The 16,082-nt window shown below is 34.2% G+C and overlaps 1 protein-coding gene across 2 annotated transcripts in view; it reads left to right on the plus strand.

Moving 5' to 3' along the window:
* The window catches only part of LOC136813049 (kelch domain-containing protein 10-like), a 128,030-nt gene that overhangs the window by 76,542 nt on the left and 35,406 nt on the right, over positions 1-16,082 (plus strand). The window contains exon 6 of one of the 2 annotated variants that reach the window (XM_067069565.1): positions 14,599-15,022. The exons of the other annotated variant lie outside the window; for it this stretch is intronic. Within the exon in view, the coding sequence (XP_066925666.1) occupies positions 14,599-14,868 (270 nt within the window). The 3' untranslated portion in view covers positions 14,869-15,022. Of the gene's footprint in view, positions 1-14,598; positions 15,023-16,082 lie in introns of those variants that run through there. 2 annotated transcript variants of the gene reach the window in all.

Here is a 16,082-nt window from a genome sequence, read left to right on the forward strand (position 1 = left end):
GTCGTCATTAAAATGAGGATTCTGACCTGTAGATTTATCAGAATTGGACGATTTTTGTTTATTTTGAATGGTTGTACTTAAATGAGTATGTTTTGATGGTTTGAATCAGATTCAAAATAGCATATTTATGTCTGAAGGAAATATCACCAAAATTAGATAAAGATTGCATATAACTCACTCAAGCTACTTGGATATTGAAAATAAGTTATGAAAATGGGATATGGGTAACTTTCTACAGCTAATGCCTTTCGGAAAATGCAGATACATCTGTGACTTTAGAGGGTGAGTGAAAGATATAGCATCTTAAAGGTCAACCATTATTTTGGGGCGCTAGAATCAGCATTGATAAAACCGAAAATCTAAATATGAGCCACAGCCAAAAATCTTGGAATTCCATTCCTACCAGCTTGACTTAATAGTTTATGACAAAAAATTTACATTATAAATATTTTTTTTCGCTGAATCAGCAAAAACGGCGATTCGTAATAGTTATCACACGGTATCGAGTACAATATCGGATATATTTTTCGCGTTCAGATTTTTAGTCACATTTTCCGAGCCTTTAGGCGAGGAAAATATAGAAAACTCTGTACGAGTAAAATATGTGTTAACTGGTTTATCATTAGCTTGAAAAATATCAAAAAAATATCTTTTCTCTCTCCATTTGTGTCTCTTCTTCTTTGTTGGACCTACCCCGGTGGGGTGGAGGTCCTATAAATTCACCTCTGTCCGTCCGTCCGTTCGTTACCAGCTTTTCTCGAGATTGAATCATAGGAATCATTTGATTTTTGGTACAAAGGTGCAAAATGGTGGTGGCCAAAATGTGACGGAGCCTGATTTTCGAAAAAAAAAATTTTTGGGCAAATTTGGGCCAAAAAACGGCTAAAAAACGGGATTTTTGGACTTTGTGAAAAATTGGATCATTAATTTTTTCTGATATTTTGCATGGAAGTAGGGTACCATCATAGGTAAAAAATGGCTCAAGCAGATTTTTGCAAAAAAAATTATTTGGCTTAAAAAACGCATGTTTATCTATAAGAATCACTATTAATAAGCATACATCAATGTTCTTAGTCAAATTACTCAATTTTTTTATGAGATAGATGTTTTTTTTGCTCACGAGGGCTTACTTTTGGAGGCCCGGAATTCCCGAGTTATTTTTTCCGAGTTAAAAAAACCGAGTTAAGAAAAAACCGAGTTATGACGTCATTTTTGGAATTTAGTGACGTTATTTTCCATTTTTTAACTCGGGAATTTTTGCTTCCTTTAACTTTCCGAGTTATTTTCCATTTTTTAACTCAGGAATTTTTGCTTCCTTTAACTTTCCGAGTTATTTTCTATTTTTTAACTCGGGAATTTTTGCTTTCTTTAACTTTCCGAGCTATTTTTCATTTCTTAACTCGGGAATTTTTGCTTCCTTTAACTTTCCGAGTTATTTTTCATTTTTTAACTCGGGGATTTTTGCTTCCTTTAGCTTTCCGAGTTATTTTTGAATTTTTAATTCGAGAATTTTTGCTTCCTTTAGCTTTCCAAGTTATTTTTCTTCATAAAAAAACACCAGCTTTAATCTATTGATCCCATACCAACCAAAATCAAAGACATAACCATCCATTACCAACTAGAAAAACCTTAACCTGCTTTGAATAAAATGAATAATCAACAAACAAGTGAATAAAAAAATCTTACAGTATAAATGCTGTGTAGTAAATCTCAAAAAATACAGTAGGTAAGTGATGAGATAAAGCTATTTCAAAATTAAGATTTCCTCCCTATTTCATTAAAGAATACTGTAAGTGACATGACAAGAGTCCTTCCCCCTTCGCTGTAAAAATTTTGAATGAAGCACCAACGATTCTTGAATCAATCATTTCACAGACTATCCGGGGGTACTAGGGTTGCGAGCTGACGGGTATGTGCCGCAAAAATCGAGAAAAAAACTGGAGGAAAATTTTTCGACATTTCGTGACCCTTATTGGAACTTTCGGCTGTTTTACAAGCCTTAGGGAGACTGAAATTAGATTTTGTGATTTTTACGACCCTTCGAAGGTCCAAAAAATACCCGTACTTGCCTTAGTACCCCCCCCATAGAACTCATTCACAAAATTCTTCTTCTATTCATTCTTTCAAGCAAATAGTAAATTTGCGGTGTGCTTGTGGTTTCGATCAATAGATTAAAGCTGGTGTTTTTTTATGAAGAAAAATAACTCGGAAAGCTAAAGGAACCAAAAATTCCCGATTTAAAAAAATGGAAAATAGCTCGGAAAACTAAAGGAAGAAAAAATTCCCGAGTTAAAAATTCAAAAATAACTCCGAAAGTTAAAGGAAGCAAAAATTCCCGAGTTAAAAAATGGAAAATAACTCGGAAAGTTAAAGGAAGCAAAAATTCCCGAGTTAAAAAATGGAAAATAACTCGGAAAGTTAAAGGAAGCAAAATAGACCGAGTTATAAAATGAAAAATGACGTCACTAAATTCCAAAAATGACGTCATAACTCGGTTTTTCCTTACTCGGTTTTTTTAACTCGGAAAAAATAACTCGGGAATTCCGGGCCTCCTTTTGGAGGTATTAGCTTTTCTCGAGATTGGCTCTTTCATTCTTTATGATTTTTTGCACAAAGATGCATAACTATAAACCGTCGAATGTGACGGAGCCCGATTTTCGAAGGAAAAAAATGTTTTTGTGCAAATTTGGGCCAAAAAACGGCTAAAAGAAGGGTTTTTTGGACTTTTTGAAATGTTGGATCGTTGTTTTTTTCTGATTTTTTGGATGAAAGTAGGTAAAAGATGGGTCAAACAGATTTTTGTAAAACAACTTTTCAGCTCAAAAAACGCATCTTTATCTATAAGAATCACTATTAATAAGCATACATCAATGTTCTTAGCCAATTTACTCAATTTTTTGATGAGATAGATGTCTTTTTATGCTCACGAAGTCTTGAATATGAAAGAATATTTCAAGAGCATGAAATTTTGGTTTCTAAACGTTTTTTTTATAAGAAACAAACGACAAATTTTAATAAATCGTCACTATTTGTGTTCTGAATGATTGTTTAACGTTCATTTAACCAGGTAGGTCCATAAAAGTATCACTTGTTTTCTTTTTCTCTTCCAATATTTTTTTCTTTTACTATTATTTAGATGAAATTGACATCAAAACATTCGAAACAAGTGATACTTTTATGGACCTACCTGGTTATGCATTTAACACATATATAATTGATATCTACATAAGCGTGACCATTAAACAATCATTCAGAACACAAATAGTGACGATCTGTTAAAATTAGTCGTTTGTTTCTTATAAAAAAAACGTTTAGAAACCAAAATTTCATGCTCTTGAAATATTCTTTCATATTCAAGACTTTGAGAGCAAAAAAACATATCTCATCAAAAAATTCAGTAATTTTAAGAACATTGCGTCGCAGTAAAATAAGAGTGCTTTATGTCCAAAATCACTGTTTTGCAGAAATCGAGTTTAAAGTTTTCATTATTTGCTTGAGCCTAACGACGAAGACTTATTGTAAAATTTTCAAGTGTTTTCACTAATTCTGCCTTTTTGGTAGTTGTGTATCACATTTTTGAAAAAAAAAATCAATGAGTGCGCCATTGAGTGTACCATAATGGCGCGCATTCGTCAACAGAAATGGACATAAGGCATTTTCCTTCTATAAATTTCACTGGAAAATGGACTTAAGTATAAATTGCTTAATAAAAGTGATGAAAACAATCCCACAATTTCAATTAAGAAACTGATAAACAAAAAGCAGGTAGATATAATAAGTTTCTAGTCGTTTTATATCAAGAATCTATTCTTAATCTATCAATTCATAACATTTAAATTAGCTTAAGTCCACTTTATTCTAGCACATGTAAAAGTAAAAAGCCTTATGTCCAAATTTGGACAGCTTTCTCCCAAATGAGATAAAATCCAAGAAATCTAAAGTCACCATTCAAAAGAGCACAGTCTTGTGTCCCAAAAAATGTAAAAATTTTTTTTTTCAAAAAATGGACATAAAGCACTCTTATTCTACTGCGACGATTGATGTATGCTTATTAATAGTGATTCTTATAGATAAAGATGCGTTTTTGAGCTGAAAAATTCTTTTTTTACAAAAATCTGCTTGAGCCATCTTTTACCTACTTTCATGCAAAAAGTCTGAAAAAAACAATGATCCAATACTTCACAAAGTCTAAAAAACCCTTTTTTTAGCCGTTTTTTAGCTGAAATTTGCCCCCAAATTTTTTTTTTCGAAAATCGGGCTCCGTCACATTCGAGGGTTTATAGTTATGCATCTTTGTTCAAAAAATCACAAAGAATGAAAGAGCCAATCTCGCGAAAAGCTAATACCTAAGTAATTGATAATGTGCTTATAAAAGAATATCGAATTTGGCCAGTTTTTCTATAAAAACACGCCAAGCAACTAAAATTTCATGTCTAAACACACATATTTTTTTAAAGTAAGCCCTCCTGAGCAAAAAAAACATCTATCTCATAAAGAAATTGAGTAATTTGACTAAGAACATTGATGTATGCTTATTAATAGTAATTCTTATAGATAAACATGCGTTTTTTGAGCCACCAAAATTTTTTTGCAAAAATCTGCTTAAGCCATCTTTTACCTACGATGGTACCCTACTTTCATGCAAAAAATCAGAAAAAATTAACGACCTAATTTTTCACAAAGTCCAAAAAACCCGTTTTTTAGCCGTTTTTTGGCCCAAATTTGCCCAAAAAACATTTTTTTTGAAAATCGGGCTCCGTCACATTCGAGGGTTTATAGTTATGCATCTTTGTGCAAAAAATCAGAAAAAACTAATGGTAATGAGCCAATCACGAGGAAAGCTAATAACGAACGAACGAACGAACGAACGGACGAACGGACAAAGGTTAATTTATAGGACCTCCACCGGGGTAGGTCCAAAAAGAATCGAATGGTCATTAAAAAGAGCAAAAAATTGATGTCATAAACTTTTTTGATAATTTGTTGTGTATTCAAAGCGAAGAGAAAACCTTTCTAATCATAAAATGTACAAAATATGATCTTTTGCTTACCAGACCTCTTTTTTGAACGCGGTTTCGTATTTGTACGGTACAATATGAAATACAACATTTATGTACGCGTTTTTAGCCAATCAGATTGCTCATAGTGCTCGTATTTTTCATGCTGATGATAATAAGCAGATATTCGACAAGAAAAATCGGATATCGAAAATTATTCAGTCGAGCTTGATGATATTCGACGAAGCGAAGCTGAGTCGAATATGAGGCTCTGAAAACACGAGTAAAAAAAACACGAGTTAAAAAACACGAGTTACAAAAAACACGAGTTACGTTAAATGTGACGTCATCAGTGGGAAATTATGACATCACAAGTAGATAATTTAACTCGTCAATTTATGGTGCACCATAATCTTACGAGTTAATTAACTCGTCAATTTATGGTGCACCATAATCTTACGAGTTAATTAACTCGTCAATTTATGGTGCACCTTAAACTGACGAGTTAATTAACTCGCCAATTTATGGCGCACCTTAATCTCACGAGTTAATTAAGTCGTCAATTTATGGTGCACCTTAAATTGACGAGTTAAATTTTCATGAAACCAAGTTGGTCAAAAATTCTAAAATTCAGATTAAAATAGGCATACAATCAATATATTATTGAATTGAAAATTATTAGTAGGCAAAATAGGTTCATTACGAGTACAATTTAAAAATAATTGTACGAAAAAGTTTTAAAATGTTTTGCTAAAAAATAATATTTTTAAATGACGACATAAAAAGGAAAACGGTGATTAAATGAATTAAAAGATTTATTAAAAGTGACAATGAATAGAATTATTTTCAGGAATCGTAACCTCTTTGTTAAAGTTCTATTTTTCGATTTCCATTACGCAATCGAGAATTTTCAACATTTTTCATCAAACAAAAAACAGTTTGCAAAATATGTTTCCGGAATTTGAAATGAAAGTGTTGTTTATCAACTACCAAATGGACAACATGGAACAGTATGAATAATTTACCATTGATTTTCTTGGTGATAAAAGAGATATATTTTAATAATAGGTTTACGAAATTTTACCTGATTGAAAGATATTCTAGGACTTAGATTCCAGGCTTCGAAGAAAAATCTTTAAAATGTAAAATTAGGGTCCTGGGTACTATTTTGGAAATGAAAAAGCATGGAAGAGAAATTTTCAATTCAATAATATATTGAATGTATGCCTTTTAATCTGAATTTTAGAATTTTTGACCAACTTGGTTTCATGAAAATTTAACTCGTCAATTTAAGGTGCACCATAAATTGACGAGTTAATTAACTCGTAAGATTAAGGTGCACCATAAATTGACGAGTTAAATTATCTACTTGTCACGTCATCATTTCCCATTGATGACGTCACATTTAACGTAACTCGTGTTTTTTGTAACTCGTGTTTTTTAACTCGTGTTTTCCGAGCCTCGTCGAATATCATTATAGCGAGACTGAATAATTTCGATATCCAATTTTTCTTGTCAAATATATGGTTTATCGTTCACCAATTAAGCAGGAAAGCATTTTAATTTTTCCTATTGCGTATTGCGTTCAGTCTTTCTCTCTTTTTATTACATTTTCGAACGTTTTACTATCTTATTTAAGGATGTCAATTTTATTGTTTTTTTCTCTTTAATTACAAAACGTTCGAATTTCCTTTTTCTTTTGTTAAAAAGAAGGTTACTTTCCGAGAGGCTCTGTCTTACAATTCCTGCAGTACTAAAAATAGACAAAAAGAACGACAAATTTCATAAAAAACGACAAAAAAGAACGACAAAGAACGACAAATTTTATATTTTTCGGTCGGGGTTGTGGATGGCAAAATATGAAATTTGTCGTTCTTTGTCGTTCTTTTTTGTCGTTTTTTATGAAATTTGTCGTTCTTTTTGTCTATTTTTAGTAATGCAGGAATTGTCAGTCGAACCCACTGTTAATGACATGTGGTTCGCGCAATGTTTACATTTTACTACTATAACCTTTCCACCACGCTCTTTTTTATATTTTCACGCTGTCCCCCCGCAACATTTTTGATAAAAAAATAGCTATCCCTGAAAAGCTAATTGAATTCTGCAGCTTTTAGGTTGGGTACCAATCCAAATAAACCAGCCGAGGCTGGAAGGTCAGCCAATAGAGCTTAGCTAGATAGCTTTAATAAGTGGGTTAACAGATGTAAGAGATGTACTGAAACAGAGTAGACTTGAATAATGTACAAAATGTGAAACATTTGATAACTTGATTTAAAATTATTTAAAACAAGCCTGAGAGCTCCTCCAACCCCCCCCCCCCCCCCCCCACGAGAAGATCAAAGTATACTTTTCTTTAGCATTGTAGCACTGTTTCTATGACATAAAACAATTAAGCTATAATTCATTACTATAAAATAAAAGAGAAACACAGTGTAATTAAACTTTTTGTTAATTTCATTCCAGTCAGTTATGATAAATTTTTTTCTTTTTTCTTTATTGAAACAAAAACACGTGTACACTACGAGCATATATTACAAAACATTACTTAAACATTAAATATAGTCCCTCCCCCCGCTAGGAACTAACGTTATATCGCCAGAGGTACTAGACTATGTAAAAAAATAAATAAATAAGTAAATAAAGAGAAAAAAAGAAAAAATCTTGGAGAAGGAAGCTACAATTGTTAGGTAAAAGCCTAAAATAAAGCACCGCTAAACCTTCCAGTTTCGTTAAGAAATTCAACAACAGAACAAAGAATAGATTTATTTAGATTTGAACTCAAACTTTCATCCCCATATAATAAAAGCCGACAGAAAAAAGGAGGGTTAAGTGGCGGATGAAAAATAATGCCTAGGGTCTGAAGTTTGTCGAACAAAAATTGTCTTGCATGGGAATATGTAGAGCAGTGCAGAAGAAAGTGCTGAGTGTTTTCAACAATACATTTTTTCTGTTGGATGTAGACAATATCCATATCTGACCAAAGTGTTATCTAGAAAAAAATAAGAAAATTGCCAAATCGTCAGAACCAAAATAAAGATATCCATCAAATATACATAGAAACTGTACTTTTTGTTTTACTTGATAAAACTCCAATAACACTTTAAACTACCTTAAGTGGATAAATTTTCGCGTGGACTTTTTTTCGCGAATCGAAAATCGAAAATTTTCGCGTGGACTAAATTTCGCGAATCAGCCTCTTTTTCACCTAATTTCTTTCATTTTCCTAGGGGTTTTGGCACAAATCATAATTTTAAATTTTTCGCGTGGACAAAATTTCGCGAAAATGGCCAAAATACGCGAAAATCGCGAAAATTAATCCACGCGAAAATTTATCCACTTAAGGTAACAAGCTACAAACTTTAAGTCACAAAGCACAAACTCCGGAAAAACACAATTTGCATCAAAATCTTTGCAAAACGTAGTTCATATTTATAACATTTCAACAGGAACTGTATTTTGGTAGACTTGGTCAAATTACAGAAACCATTTGTCAGTTGTCTGCAAGGCCAATGAGGTACGTAAAAACTGACTGCTATTCAGTCCAAAGCCAAAATTTGGCAAGGTCAGAAAAACATAATTTACATCCAGTCTTCATAAATAAACTTTGTATAGTACCGTCAAGTTACACAACATGCACACACCACCATCTTGAAGACTTTGCTGGTCGCAAATGATAATCGAAAGCAAAACTTAAAATTCATAACTTTGCAGGGAGGAAGCTCATTTTTCCCCCATTTTGCTTTACACTCCCTTTTGATTGGTCTATGAATTTGGGCAATCGCTTTGCTGCCTTGGCAGAATTAACACACAACCATAATAAATAAATTCAACAGGGCAGCGGAGTNCGGAACTGCGTGAAAAATAGTTGATCAGACAAGAACTGTATATATTAATATTAATATAATTGATCAAATTCCAAAGACCATTTGTCATAATTTTGCAAGTCCAATAATAGGAGATGTGATGTCATCATTTGGTTCCCGTCATCTGAATTCTGACCGACCCTGATTTACGGTCAGCAGGTGGAGTTGGAGAGTCGGAAAGCTTTTCCGCTGCTTTGCTGGATTTCCACTGTCGACCTCTGCACGCTCTGTGTTTACAAGTTTTCAAATCATAGTACAGTAGCGAGCCGCATGCTAATGGAGAGTAAACCGAAAACCAGTTTATTCACGGTTTCTCATAATTCGGATCAGTCCACACGGATTCCCTTTCAACAAGATGTAGCTGCTTCTTAAAAGAAAAATATTTTCGACCGACCGACCGAATGACCCCCACCTTTTAAAGTAGAAATGACGGGAACCAAACAATTTTTATCAAACACGTCCAAACCAAGTCCAAAATTAAGCACGATTGCATCCAGTCTTTATCAAACTTAGACAGTAGCTGTACTTTTGTAAACTTTATCAAATTCCAATAACATTATAACACCATCAATCCCACCTAGAGGCAAACAAGAAAAATATGTTTTTATTGCAAAAACTATAAATAAAAAGCAGCAATAAAAAGTGTCAGAAAATTCAACATAAACAAAAACTTGAGCAAAAGGCTTTAAACCTTCAAAAGATGTAGAAAAAGAATCCCCTTGATGAAAATCATGTGTTTGATTTGCCGAGTTAAAAAAATAAATGACAGAAATTGAAGCTTGCAACAGATTTACACTGGAAACACTTTGGCACAACACCACAACACCACAACACTGACTTATCACATCTGACTTATCGCCATCTTGAAACACCACATTATGATCTGTAAAAACAACGCACGCTAAAAGTACCCAAAAAGTTAACCCGATATCGGAAGAAAGTTTAGAAATCAAAGTGAGATCGGGAAATCGGATTTTTTTTTTGCCGTCTTATGATGGAACTGGAAGTGGAAGAAAATTTTACCTATTTGAATGCTCAGCTTAGGCTGACCAATAAAATACTCTAACTAAAATGGTAGCTCCACATTTACCAAAATTTTTTCTCATTTTTCGGTAATATGTCACTTTTTTGGTATTTTTCACTTCCTATGCAAAAAAAAGTGGGGGAAGTTTGATTATTAAATCTTTCTTTATTATCTTATCATTATATACTTACTCCTGAAGCCATATACCAAAAATTAGCATCCAAAAAACATTCTACTGCTCACAATGGCTTTCCAAACATTAGTCACTTTTCTCAGAAATCAGTGTTTTTCCGTCCGCCATTTTGAATCAGTGTTTTTCTTCGAAAAGTGCTGACTCACCACGTGATCATAACATTACATCATTATATATTAACGGAAAGCTTAGACTCTCTACTTTCTTTTTCTTTTTTTTTTTTGAACGATTACCAAGCAAGCCAATAAAAGATATGGCGTGAGAAAAACGTGTCTATCAAATTGCGTACATGTACGGCATTTGGAATGTATCAAGGAGGTATAGGCCATTTCACAGTCGCAAAGCGTAATGGGTAATCAGGACCACTGCGCGCTAATAACGACTTACTATTGGTCCAAAGTTTTGAAAAAAATTGAAGATTTTTGCGTCTAGCCAACGGGAAGCCGTAATGGAGGCGCAATCAGTCCTGATTACCCATGATCCATTTCGACCGTGAAATGGCCTATATGTACGGCATTCGGGGTCAAAAGGTTAATGTCCCTTTAAGTGTAGACTAGAGTCTACTACTAGCTGAACCCGAGCTGAACTTTGCTTTTTGATAATTTTTCCAGTGAAGTAGACTAGGAGCATTTGGTGAGGTCGCCATTTTGAAAAAGAATGTTTAAAATCCAAATAACAAAAAAACTACTTGGATTTGAAAGATGTAATCAAAAATGAGAAACAGACATCAATAACAGATTTGCAATCCCTTATTCTCAAATAAAAACATTGCTTCATACTGTTATTACCTTCCACAAACAACTAAAATCTGGCGGACTCTTTTACAGTCCGCCTAAGCAAAAGTATATTACCATATACTACCGGGCCACTTAATCGCGCCACCCAGTCTAGAAAAAAAGCTTTAAGTGGACCCCGGGCTACTTTAAGTGTAGTAGTTGCCTTCATTAAAACTTTTAAGCGTTTCGCTTCTCTTAAATCTCCAAAGCGTTTCTCTCAAGCTAATAAGATAACAATAAATTTTTAAAACTCCACTCCAATTTCAGAGAAGAGCCACACCTTATACACCCCATGCAAAACCATAGAATTCTTTCAAATCTCGCCTTGACTGACCATTTAAACCACTTGAGCTGCGACAGGGGCGTTATCAAAAATATTTTCACAAAACACGATAAGTCAAAGATCTTAAAATGAATACAATTTATCATCATAAATGAAGTAATTATGATCAGATATTTCTGGCCAAACCAAAACAAAAAATTACACCTTTGAAACATAAAATTTTCTCTACGAAGTGTAAACACATTGGTTATTTCAAGGAACTTGAATTTATAGAAGTTTCTTGGTTATTTGAAAATTCTCTCTCTTTCTTTTTTGGCTTTTAAAATTTCTTTCAAACAAAAGGCCTATTTAGTTGATATAAGTTACGCTTCTAAAGGCACAGATGCTTTCTTTTATAAGATATCTTTCCGTGGTAAAATGGTAAATTCTTTTTGTCTTGGACAGTGCTTATAAAAACATTATATAAAAAGAGAACAAATTTCTTTTATCTCAGCAAGAAACTTCTTAGGCTACGTCATATCTTCCTTCGTTTCGAGCGTAAAACTCCTACTCTTCGGGCTATGAGCACTGCTCTTGTTTTGAATATTGAAATTCTCCAGATAAATCGCATGCGCACTGAGGTCTTAATGAAACAATAGAGAGTTTCGAAACCTAAGCCAATCAGCTGTGTTTTAAACATTCTTTTATTTAAAATCTCTATTGATAAACATCTTTTGTGAATGTTGTCTATTATGTTTAAACCTATTAATAAGCTATTCCCGGTGGGGATCACTAGTGGCCGCCTATAGCAGTGCCTATAGACCAAGAGTAAGGCCTAAAAGCCTGGATCTGTCTATTGTGTAGACTAGAAACTTCTATTTTTATTCAAGTTCCTTGATCTCAGGTAGTTTACAAACAAAGATTCTACTTTTTATAAGCATTAATTCAATCCCACAGATCCCAGCTGGATGTAGTAATCAAGCACGAAACCTGAACATTTTAAAGTTCCTCCTGTCATGATACAGGGCTAGTGTCGACCTAGGCAAGGTGGTTCACAGATGGTGCACGTCAAAAAAGTCTGTTTCTACGGCATTTATATTGATTTACACTAGCTTTTTCTAATTTGAGTTTTAAATATTATTTTACATAACTATTATAGACTGAAGTGTCTCTGTCAGTCGGCTGACAAAGGTAGATTTGGAGTAACACATAGTAGGATCGTTGAAGGGCATTGATTAGATGACTTGGATAGCCTGTTAACAAGACTGTAAAGTTATAAACGGCTCATGCTGCAGATCAGGGGCAAGTTAAATATAGCTTTTTTCATGGCCTTTGATATAGATTTAGGTTTAATAGGTTTAATATAAAATCGGTATATAAAATAATAATTCGTTTTCTATTACATGTTCTTTTGCTACAAAATTTTCCAAGGAAGAGTATGTTTACATTGAGTCATTATCACAAGTAGAGCATCGGTTGTACAGATAGCTGGTCAAGACTTGGGAAGAAGGCAAGAAATTTTAATTTATCAAGAAATTATATTTGGTACCGCCCAATTGGCTAGCATGTAGTAGAATGGACAAGGATGGAGTGGACTGTAAAGGAGGTACTACCAATAACAAGTTTTTCAGAATTACTAATATGGCTAGAATTGATAGCAATGACCAACTATTCCGTTTTCCTATTCAATAAAGGGCTTGTAATTGCGGTTGTGATAGATTCTCCTACCGGACCGGCTGTAGTACGGTTAGGAGTTTCTCAACAGCGAGGATGTTAGTGTAAATGTTCGTAGTGCAAGTTGTGAGGATCCAGGCCGGCTTTCTGGGCAACCCGGCTGGTTGCGAAAATCCGCTGATTCTGAAGCAAACCCATCGTGATAAGGAGGTCAGATTCGGAACAAAGTCCGGCTCCTTCCCGGCTGGTGGCGGATCTCTCTTAAGTTTTAGTATGCACAAGGCTGTGATAGATTCTCCTGCCGGACCGGCTGTACGGACAGGAGTTTCTCAGCTGCGAGGATGATACGGTCGGGAAATTATCCATAGCGTTGTTTTAGGCTTTGTGTTTTCTATTTCATAAAGCGAGAGATTTTGTCCCACACGAATTACGCGCGATGGACAGTTTCCTGTAGCTATTAGGCTGTGCACGGTGGTGAGGGGCCAGGCCTTGAGTCTGGGAAACCCGGCTGGTTGCGAAAACCCGCCGATTCTGGGCTTATTCATCATTTAGGAAGTCGGATCCGGTACACAGTCCGGCACTTACCTGGCTGGTGGTGGACTTCCTGTCGGGTGCACATTGTTGTCTTATCTTTCTTTGTGTGATGTAGACGTGAAATAGTTAAGATAATTGAATATGTTATCACATTTCATCTTATGTTTATATTTAGGGAGTTCTCTACTGGTTGATATTTTATATCTTTACTATATATCTTTTATAGACTTATCTACTTTTACTAATAGAAAAATTCTCAAATTTGTAGGTACGTGCGTCTTCCGGCAACCGTTAAGACGCGACAAAAGTATAATTTGGGGATACCTTCGGTTGGGAAATATTTTATCCCCAAAATTATTTGTATAGGAGTGGTTAGCCAATAAACAAATGCCAAAACTTAATACACTGGTTTCCCTTATCGTTCACCCACTTCTGGGCTATCTGTTCTGCTCACAGCGTCCTTTCCAGGAGTAAAAAATAGAAAGTTAAATGGTAATTTAAGAGGTTAAGTTTTAGTTTAACTTTTATTTTGTTACGACGCCACGCCCTTTAGCGTATCTAGCGATAGTGGCTTTGGTAGGCTGTCCGCCCATAGTACGCACCCGTCGCATTTGCTCCTTTCGGTAGAATCTATAGGTGGTTTAGAGCTATGACTTCGAGCACTGGTCGTCCATTCACAAAGAAGCTCATCTTACAGTGAAGACAGAGAAATTTATTTTTCCCTCCAAGGCTTGCGAGCGTGGTTGCAGGCGGCCATCTTATACATTATAATTATTGTCAAATATAGGAAGTATTTTATCCCCAAAATTATTTGTATAGGAGGGGTTAGCCAATAAACAAATGCCAAAACTTAATACACTGGGGTCCCTTATCGTTCACCCACTTCTAGGCTATCTGTTCTGCTCACAGCGTCCTTTCCAGGAGTAAAAAATAGAAAGTTAAAATAAATAAATAATACGGCAAGAAAAAGTAGATAGATCTGAAGATGCCCTACCATAGAGTAGAGAGAAAATTTATCAATCAATAAATATTTGTTGTTTCTTGCCTGTGACCCATCCAAATATTTAAGTTTTAAGTACCTAGTGACTAAGCCTAAAACCTCGTTTTTTCTTTCATGGACTTTTTAATGGTGGTCTGAAATAGCAGCATACACTCCCTTTATAACTGCATTTTTTTTCTGGCGTTGGTGGGATGGAGCATGTTGCATTGCACCGACGTGAAAAAAACTTCTCGTGTCCCCAAGCCTTAATGATAATTGATTTTCTTCCTTTTTAGAGTGCTTTTCCAAGTCCAATTTACTTCCACGCAGCAACGATGTGTAACAACGAATTATATGTTTTCGGTGGAACCGATACTCAGAAAAAACGCGTCAACAAGCTCCATGTTTGCCAAATGAATGTAAAACCATTAAAAAGACAATGCTGGACGTTTGTTACTAAGCAACTCAAACGAAACAAGTGTCTTGATAAACAAACTTTAGCAAATCTTGGAATTCCGAAATCTTTTAATTATTGGATAGATGATTTAAAGATGTTGGCTGGATAACAGACTTTGGTGGTTGTTTTCAAATAGAAATGTCGTTTTTGCTCTAGTCTCAACGCCCCTTATTTGCTCTAGTTTTGACGGTCGTCTTTTGGCCATGCCTATTCCAATTGTTAAAGTATGCAAAAATAAACAGAAAGTTTGGACTACATCAAAAGAAGGAGTTGCATTAATTTTAGACAACCAACTTTTTTGCCAGCTTCAATTCACGATTGGAAAATAGGTAGGGCGAAAATTGCCGTCTAAACTAAAGCCTATCTTCGGTGCACTTATCATCTAAATAGTGAGTATTTACAGGCATTTTGTCTGTTTTTTTTTTTTATAATGGCGGAAAAAAGAAAAGATTTTCACTTGAAACTCTTTTACAACTTTCCAGATGATAGTGGTCGGACTATGACAAGCATTACGAATTTAGGCCCATTTTAAATTATTTTATTTTTTAATATTTTAAATAAGCTATTTTCATTAACCTTTTAACGACAACGAGTTTTTTTTAAATACCGAACCATTTTTCGAAGGTGATTGATATTTCGTCATCGGTCGTTAAAGGGTTAATTTTGTCACTTCACTTATGACTCATAGACTATGAAGATATCATTGCAAAATATAAAAACCTTATCTGTTAAAATAATGGTCAAAAATAATAAAATAAAAATTCGAAAAATTCATCACCAACTGTTTTATATTTCGTCACCTTTTTGCTGATGTTGGCTCTGATATTTTATTTGAAAAACATCATAGCTTTAATTACTTTTTCAATACCGTATAATTGTATGTGTTAAATTACTAATTTTTATCATGATCAGTATTCAATTTGTATATAAACGCTTTTTATAAGAATAATCGTATGTAATGGAAAATTCGATTCTTATATACTTCAGAATACCGTATTACTTCTCCTCCAATAAACGTCCCTCCTTGAGTTAAACATTGTTAATGTATGTTTATTTGAAACAAATAGAATCATACTAGACGGTTCCCGTCGTCGCAAAAGCCGGTTTAGCTTGCGCATCAAAAGCCCTTAGGATGATAAAGATAGCATTGTTGATGCTCTCTATCTTTATTTTAAGGGGAATTTGAATTAGTTTTCGGAGTACATCGAGTAATAGTTGGGAGATTTCTCGTAAATACCTTTTTATACTTCAAATTGAATGTGAGAATATGACTTGAAATCTTCACAATAAAATTAGCTCAGTAAACAATAAACTGTCAATTAT

The sequence above is a fragment of the Clytia hemisphaerica genome, unplaced genomic scaffold (assembly GCF_902728285.1).
Source record: "Clytia hemisphaerica strain Z4C2 unplaced genomic scaffold, Clytia hemisphaerica genome assembly, whole genome shotgun sequence".
NCBI lineage: Eukaryota > Metazoa > Cnidaria > Hydrozoa > Leptothecata > Clytiidae > Clytia > Clytia hemisphaerica.